The sequence below is a fragment of the Pteropus alecto genome, unplaced genomic scaffold (genome assembly GCF_000325575.1).
Source record: "Pteropus alecto unplaced genomic scaffold, ASM32557v1 scaffold39, whole genome shotgun sequence".
Classification (NCBI taxonomy): Eukaryota; Metazoa; Chordata; class Mammalia; order Chiroptera; family Pteropodidae; genus Pteropus; species Pteropus alecto.
The window spans coordinates 5,372,112-5,379,371 of record NW_006443568.1 but is presented as its reverse complement, the minus strand read 5'-3'; the positions used below and the strand labels follow the sequence as shown (position 1 = coordinate 5,379,371).

At 49.7% G+C, this 7,260-nt stretch overlaps 3 protein-coding genes across 5 annotated transcripts in view; 2 read left to right on the top strand and 1 right to left on the bottom strand.

The window, feature by feature from the left end:
- Nucleotides 1–313, top strand: part of IQCC (IQ motif containing C) — a 3,439-nt gene extending 3,126 nt beyond the window's left edge. Inside the window, exon 6 of the transcript XR_003043809.1 lies at nt 180–313. The gene's annotated coding sequence lies outside the window, so the exon portion shown is untranslated. The remainder of the gene's footprint in view (nt 1–179) is intronic.
- DCDC2B (doublecortin domain containing 2B) lies at nt 18–4,590 on the top strand. The gene is made up of 9 exons (XM_006924298.3): nt 18–378; nt 1,319–1,370; nt 1,535–1,611; nt 1,946–2,077; nt 2,385–2,531; nt 2,638–2,677; nt 3,336–3,471; nt 3,819–3,922; nt 4,169–4,590. The coding sequence occupies exons 1-9, from the start codon at nt 113–115 to the stop codon at nt 4,262–4,264; spliced, it is 1,050 nt and encodes a 349-aa protein (XP_006924360.1). The 5' UTR covers nt 18–112; the 3' UTR covers nt 4,265–4,590.
- Nucleotides 4,591–4,598: 8 nt separating this feature from the next.
- The window catches only part of TMEM234 (transmembrane protein 234), a 4,999-nt gene continuing 2,337 nt past the window's right edge, over nt 4,599–7,260 (bottom strand). Inside the window, exons 3-5 of one of the 3 annotated variants that reach the window (XR_003043810.1) lie at nt 5,593–5,711; nt 5,208–5,358; nt 4,599–4,688 (exon numbers count right to left, since the gene is read on the bottom strand). Coding sequence is in view for 2 of the 3 variants with exons in the window: in XM_025041303.1 (XP_024897071.1) it covers nt 5,264–5,358; nt 5,593–5,711 (214 nt within the window). In the remaining variant the exon portion in view is untranslated. Of the gene's footprint in view, nt 4,689–5,093; nt 5,359–5,592; nt 5,712–7,260 lie in introns of those variants that run through there. The other 2 variants (XM_025041304.1, XM_025041303.1) reach the window with 2 other exon arrangements.

Genomic DNA, 7,260 nt, shown 5'->3' with positions numbered 1-7,260 from the left:
CTGAGGCGCTCTCTGCATTCCTGAGAGTAGGCCTCCACCACTGATTGGCACTGCTCCCAGCCCTGCCTCAGTTGCCTGGCAACAACTCCGCGTCTCTAGCTGAGAATACACTATGGCAGGTGGCAGTCCAACAGCTAAGAGGATAGTGGTATACCGGAATGGAGACCCTTTCTCCCCAGGCCGCCAGCTGGTGGTGACTCAACGCCGCTTCCCCACCCTGGAGACCTTCTTCAGTGAGGTGACATCGGCTGTGCAGGCCCCACTGGCTGTGCGTGCCCTCTATACGCCTTGTCATGGCCACCCCGTCACTGACCTGGCTGATCTGCAGAACGGAGGGCAGTATGTGGCTGCTGGCTTCGAACAATTCCGCAAGCTCCAGTGAGTGGGGCTGGGGCTGGTCAAAGAGCCCAGGGAGGGAGGTAATAGCAATAGCAACATCATGTGTTCAGTATTTACTATGTGCATGCAGGCGCTTTATACGTTATCTCAATACAGCAACCCTATGTATGGGGTGGTCTTGTCCCCATTCTTTAGAAAGGGAAATCAAAACAGTGAAGTTAAGTAATAGTAATAAATAAATAGCGGAGCCATAGCTCAAGTCGAAGTCTGATACTGATATGTATGCCCATCACAGCCAGGACTAGCCTGTGGGTAGGAAAACGTTCTCCTGCATGCAGACTGAGCCCCTTTTTCCACAGCCACTTCCTGGCTGGATCCCTTACCAAACACACTAAATTCATCCATCACTCCTCCCTGCTGTGTTTAAGCATTCTGTGTTCTGCATTAGGCTGGGGTCAGCCTCCTTTGCAGGGTGGGGCTATGCCTTCCACAATGGGAGAAGAATTCGAGTATTTGAGCTTCCAACTCAGATCTGGCTTCCAGGTCCTACTCCATTCTCAGCTGAGGTTGCTCACTGTAACTGAAGAAGCAAAGGGTCAGGAACTAGACGGTCTTAGAATCTGGGCTCTATCATTTACTTTTGTGTTAGTTTAGGTCACTTAACTTTCTCTCAGTGTCATACAAAATGAGATAAAACCACCTGCCCTCATAAGTGAGAAAATTTCTGAGATACAGTTGGATGCTTAATGAACTAGTTTCTCTCAAGCTTTAATCTTATGGTTTGTGTCTGAGACCCCAGTCTGGATGTTCAGTCTGACCCAGGGCCCTAAGGCAGGTTCAAGTACCAGCAACTTTCTAGACTGTTCCCAATGGGAAAGGATGGATGGTGAGCTGGGCCCCAGTCCCGAACTCTGGCAGCTACCAGACTGTTGAGGTCCTAGGTTACTCAAGATGACCTGTGACCTACCTGTCCTTTCAGCTATTTACCTCCTGGAGGGAAGGAACCGGGTAGGAAAAGCAGCAGACTACCAGTAAGTCTTCCGCCCCTCCTGGGATTGCCCCCAATTTGGTCTGGGAAGCCAGGGACCCTGGAAATGGCAGGATCTGCCAGTGTCGTGGCAGCACTCCATACCCACTGACCTACCCCTAATCAAAGGCTTCAACTCTATTCTTACTTGGGGGTCTGAATTCTCAGGGTCCTCCTATGACTCAGCACCCGTGTGATGAGGGCCTTGGACGGCGGCTACCTGCAGGTTCCACCTGCTATATCCAGTAAGTGCTGGTGTCAAGAAGCAGAGGCAAAGAGTTTTGTTTCAGTGAAACCAAAAAAATGTGGGTAGGTTTGTTCCAGGAGCCCCTGGTTACTGGTGGGGATACAAAAAGTCTAACGTGCTTGATGGATGAAAATGGACCAATGTGCTGGTTCTTGGACCATCTTCTGGTCCTTATGCCACTGTTTTTCTTCTCACTTCTGGGGGTTCTGGGGGCCCTTCCCCTTACCAGGGTGCTGACCAATGTGCTGGTTCTTGGACCATCTTCTGGTCCCTATGCCACTTGTATGGAGTTCTGGGGGCCCTTCCCCTTACCAGGGTGCTCTTTGTCCCAGTGTGTTCAGGAATGGGGACCTGTTAAGTCCCCCATTTAGCCTGAAGCTGTCCCAGGCTGCCAGCGAGGACTGGGAAACAGTGTTGAAGCTCCTGACCAAAAAGGCCAAATTACAGAGCGGGGCTGTATGCAAGTAAGTATGGGGACTGGAGAAGCCCAAAATTCCCAAAGGGAGCCTCCTTACTGATTTCGGCTGTCCCTGAGGATGAAAAGGCAAAAAAAAGCATGTTTCCCCAAATGAGATTTCCTTCTATGCCACAGGGAGAAGCCCCTCCAGCCTAGCTTTCAGAGCCAGGGCAGAGCTGGTGATTGGCCCTGCTGCCCATAGGGCCAGCATTCAAAGGGTACCTTGGAATAGCTGTACTCACCCCCTCATAATCTGTAGAATATAAAGAGGCATCTTCTCCACCAGCCCTTATCCATTCACCTCTCTCCCCCAGACTCTGCACCCTGGAGGGGCTTCCACTGTCAGCAAGGGAGGCTCTGGTGAGTGGTCATTACTATGTGGCTGTTGGAGAGGAAGAGTTCAAGGCCCTCCCCTATGTGGAGCTGCTGGTGCCTAGCCCCTCACTCCCTAGGGGCTGCTGGTATGTATGTGTGAGGTGGGAGGAGTAGCAGATTAGAACAGAAGAAGCCACTTTGACTCCATGTCCTCTTCTGCCTCTAACAAGCCTTTTCTTTTTTTCACTGCAGGCATCCCCCAGACCCAAAGTCTGGGCTCTACAAGCAAAGGGTAGGTGATGTGAGGGGCCAGGGGATATGGGGGAAGGAAGGGGAGTGATTAGTTGACTCCTCCTCCAGCTTAGGCTCTGCCCTTATCTCGCTGCATCCTCTCAATCATCTTATGAAAGAGAGATTAGTCCCATTTTTTAGAGGAGAGACTGAAGTTCAATGGAGTGAAGTAATTTGTTCAGGGTGACACAGTTATTGACTGGCAGGGACCAGACTAGAACCTGGCCTGAAAGCTCGTTCATCCAGGTTCTATGAAGATCTTCAGGACTCTGACTTCCTGGACCTAATGCCTTCTTGCCAGGTTGGGTGCTGGGAGAGAGAACTGGCATATCTGGCATAACAGGGTCCAAGGGAGCAGATCAGCCCCCCATTTTATTCCAGGCCTGAGCTCTCCCATGAGATGAACCAGCAAGCATCAGGTGGGGAGATAGCGGGACAGGGCCTGGTTTCACTGGGCTTCTTGAGTGCCAAGTACCAGCTGCTCTGTCTCTAGATAAGGCAGCCTGATGGGAAGAGGGAGCAAGGAGGGAGGATGCAGGCTATGAAGATGGACAACATGTCCTCTCAAAGCTCCTACAGGCGCATTCAAGCCTGGACTGGAAGTAGAAAAGGTAAAAACAGCCAGTACCCGTGGCCCAAGCTCAGTATCCCCTCTACAGGCCCATGGCTACAGGGCACAGGCAAACCAGCCCTCTCCAAAGGAACCAAGCCAAAATGAGCCATCTGTTTTCTATGCCAGACCCCATCAGTCCATTCAGCCAAGAATCATGCTCCCTACTCTCTCATTTCCATCAGGTGAGGGGACCCCAAGACCCATGCCCTTCTCAGCCCCCTTCTAACAGGGACACAGGATAGTCCCTGCTGTTGTGGGGATGATCCATGGGGGCAAAATGCCCAGGTACAAAGTTGACTCTGACCTCAGCACAGCTGTCTCCTATTCCTCCATGTGCATATCCAATCTCAGCAGTGGAAATTGGAAGGGATGGGGATGGGGGCCAAAGGGCCTGCCTCTGAACTACCCTGCCATCTTCCGAGGTAATGAGGAATGTGGAGCAAGGCTCAGAGGAGGGGAAAGGGCTGGTGGAGGAGGTCAAGGAAAAGAATGCCTTGGCCTAGGCATCAGCTGAAGTTACCTTCATCAGGAGTCAAGGGAGTCTATGGGGCTCCGCATCCAAGGAAGGAGACAGCAGGGGCCCAGGAAGTAGCAGATGATGAAGACACCTGGACGGAGGAACCCTTGGATCAGGTGGGCTGGGGATGGAAGCCATATATTGGGACAGGAGTTCTGAGCAGGAAACTGTCAGCTCTGGGTCCCAGAAACAGTTCTTTTCCCTTGTGACTGTGAGCACATCTCCTAACATCTCAGAGCCTGACTTCCTACCTTGTTAAATGAGAGGGCCAATCCTAATTTCTAAAGTCTCTTGGCTGAGGGCTGTAGGCTGGATATGGGACACTAATGGCTCCATTCTACATGGCCTTCTACCTCCTCCAGAGGGCAGCACAGATAGTGGAAGAGGCCCTGTCCCTGGAAAATCAGCCTGGGCCTGAAGCAGCTATCTCAGCCTCAGCCCCTGCTCTGCCATCTTGAGAGCCAGCAGCTCCAGCCAGGAACTGGGGACCACCACTCTGCAGCCATTTTTTATCCTCAGCCTCCAGCAGCCTGTTCTAGAAGAACCAGCACCTCCCCTGGGCTTGCAGGGTATGACTCTCCCCAGATTCTCCCCTCAGACTCTTCCCGCTCTTCTCCTAAACCCACGGTCACAGAAGCCATTTCCTCTCTGGGGAAAGTAGCTCTAGCCACTGAGGCCATTTCCTTATGGGTTCTCTGGCTAGAGAAAGGAGTAGCCAACTGAGCTTGGGGGATAGACTTCAAACTTGGGAGTGGGTCTGTCACAATAAAAGAATATTTACGAACCTCCATCTATTAATTACAGATTTATTACAGGCTACGACTCACCAGGCATTGTGACACATGCTGAAGTTAGGCAGTGCTGGGGCTCATCAGTGTCCTCCTGTTTGAAAGGGGTGGGCAGTTGAAGATTTCCACCCACCTGATGGGTGGAACATGCAAGGCTAACAGACAGCTCATCTTCCCTACATCTGCCATTCGGATGTACCTTCTGCCACTCAGTTCCCCCCTCAATCAGCCAAGACTTTCTGACTGAGCCCTGGAGGCTTTCTGTTTGCATTATGGTTCAAAGGCTGTAGCTGGCCCTCTCAATGGAGCTGGGGTTCTGCAGTCCATTGACCTTGCTGCTGCAATAGTCCAGATCAGGTCATAGAACAGTGGCTGGGCTGGGGGCCTGACGTGACAGCAGGAAGGGAGCTGCTGGGGCAGAAAGATTGCTGAGCATGAGTGTGAAGTCTCTTCAGCTAAATCCTAGCAGGTGAATAGCACTTGAAAAGTTACAAAACCCTTTCACTCTTGTTCTTTTATTGTGATCCATGAGGTAGCTATTAGCCCCATAAGAGATGAAGAAGATGAGGCTCAGAGCGGGTAAGTGCTAGGTCCATCTGCTCACTCTCTGTACCTCACGCCCCAAGGGGCTTCCTGGAGACAACAGAGCTGGAGGTGGTGTTGGCCCACTCAAAGGGTAGACAACTGTCCCTGGGTCTTGTTCACTGAGCTTGTGATGCAGAGTGTAATTCCTGCCATGGTGAGCACCATGCCGGCGAATGCTCCTGGGATAATAGGTAGAAATTGAAGGCTTTGAGCCCAGCCATGCCAGGAGGAGCTGGTGCAGGGCTGGGCTGAGGGAAGGGCTCAGATGGGGTCTGACGGCCACAAAGAAGCAGGAGAGCTACAGAGGAAAGGGGCAGAATTTGGGAGGTCCTCTCCTTACCCACCCATGGGAAATGGCTCTGGGTGGGTAAGGCCCAAGTAGCTGCTTCCCGTACTTGTAGGGCCTGACTTACGTTTTCCACCAATATCTTCTCCAAGGACCTTCCCGACAATCAATGTGAAGATGATAGCCAGAGAGTTACTGATGGGTACAGCTAGGGTCAGATCTGAGTGATCAGAATAAAAAGAATCTCTGAGATGAAAAACAAAACAAAACAAAACAAAAAACGCCTTTCTAAGCACAAAACACTTTCATTTCATCAAGATAGCCTTTAAAAAAAAAAATATCTCATGGCCCCATTTCCCAGATGAAGTCATAGCAAAGCTCAGGATTCAAACCTAGGCCTCCTAACTCCAAATTCAGTGCTCCCTCAGGATTCCAGCATGAAGACAAGAACTACAAGGTCTGGGACTAAACTAGTTTGCTGATAAGAATGAAATCTTCACACTCAAGAGCTTTTGAGATCTCAAGGACATCTGGACAGATAGGCACCCAAAGCCCACAGGACGCAGCAGAACAAGTGCAATAACACTGAACACAGCCACCATTTATTAGGCTCATATTATGTGCTAGGTGCTGCTTCGTGTACATATCTAATCTTCACAACAACACTGCAAGAAGAACATTATCATCACTTTGCATAGATAAAGGAAACAAAGGCTCAAAAATAGAGGATTTAAACCGAGGTCTGCCTGTCTGCAAAGCTGTGCCCTTACTAAACTAAATGTACATAGATAAACCAAAACAGCAAGTAAAGTACATTTTGTTTCTGTCTCAGCTCAGGCTGGGGCCTTATGGAGTTAAAGAGATAAACAACGTCAGAGGTAGGAGGCCAGGTACCTGTTCAGAACAGGCACCACAGGGCTGGGCCTTTGGAAGAGGCCACCATAGCCCAGGATCTGTTCCTTAGTTTTGAAGCTCCAAGGAACTGACTCTGAATAAACAAACTTGAAAAATATCAATGGAGTTAACAACATTGTTAACTGAAAATGTATTACACTTAAGTTTTGTACACTTAAATTTTGTTAAGAGGGTATATTTCATGTTGTGTGTTCTTAACACATACATACTGCCCCCCTTCAAAAAAATAAAGAGCCCACAAATGGATATATCAGAAGCTGAGTCACTTGTTTACAAGATCCATAACTGCCAGGCTGCCTGGGATGCTCACATGGGCTCCTCAGCACATTCTTTCCCAGCACTCCCAGGCCTTACCTGCCTCAGGTAGAGGAGGAGAGAACTGTCCTGCTCCTACAAGGCTCCACCATGGCTGGTGTTACCCATCCAAGAAGCTGAAACAACTCCTACCTACTCAGAGCTGCTTCCTTAAGCTTACACACCTTTCATTGAATGCTGGCTGTGGCTGCTAAAGACTGACTGGTTTGCAGCAGTAGATGGAGTAAGGAAGCATCATGGTCAATAAAGGAGCAAGGGCACTGGAGTGAGGCAGATGTTGGTTTCTTGGTTAGGTCACTCAGACACTCTGAGCCTGTTTCTCACACATAAAACAATGATAGCAAGATAACATATTCTTAAAACAGGGTTGTTGCAAGATGAAATATGATAATGCATGTATAGTCTCTGGCTGAAGTAGGCTGCTTACTGGTGACCACTGTTCTGATTATAAGAATGGCTGGATATTAAAGGAGTAGGTGATGAGATAAGAGGATCCTAAAATTACAATTTGCTCAACACTTAGTAAATGGCTAACTGCAGTCAGCTGGTCAGAGGGCTCGGCATT

Bases quoted from the DNA above. Each gene is read 5' to 3' on its own strand.
- DCDC2B (XM_006924298.3), top strand. From the start codon at position 113: ATGGCAGGTGGCAGTCCAACAGCTAAGAGGATAGTGGTATACCGGAAT. The intron at 3,472-3,818 runs GTGAGGGGACCC...TACCTTCATCAG, and splicing joins TACTCTCTCATTTCCATCAG to GAGTCAAGGGAGTCTATGGG. The intron at 3,923-4,168 runs GTGGGCTGGGGA...TACCTCCTCCAG, and splicing joins CGGAGGAACCCTTGGATCAG to AGGGCAGCACAGATAGTGGA.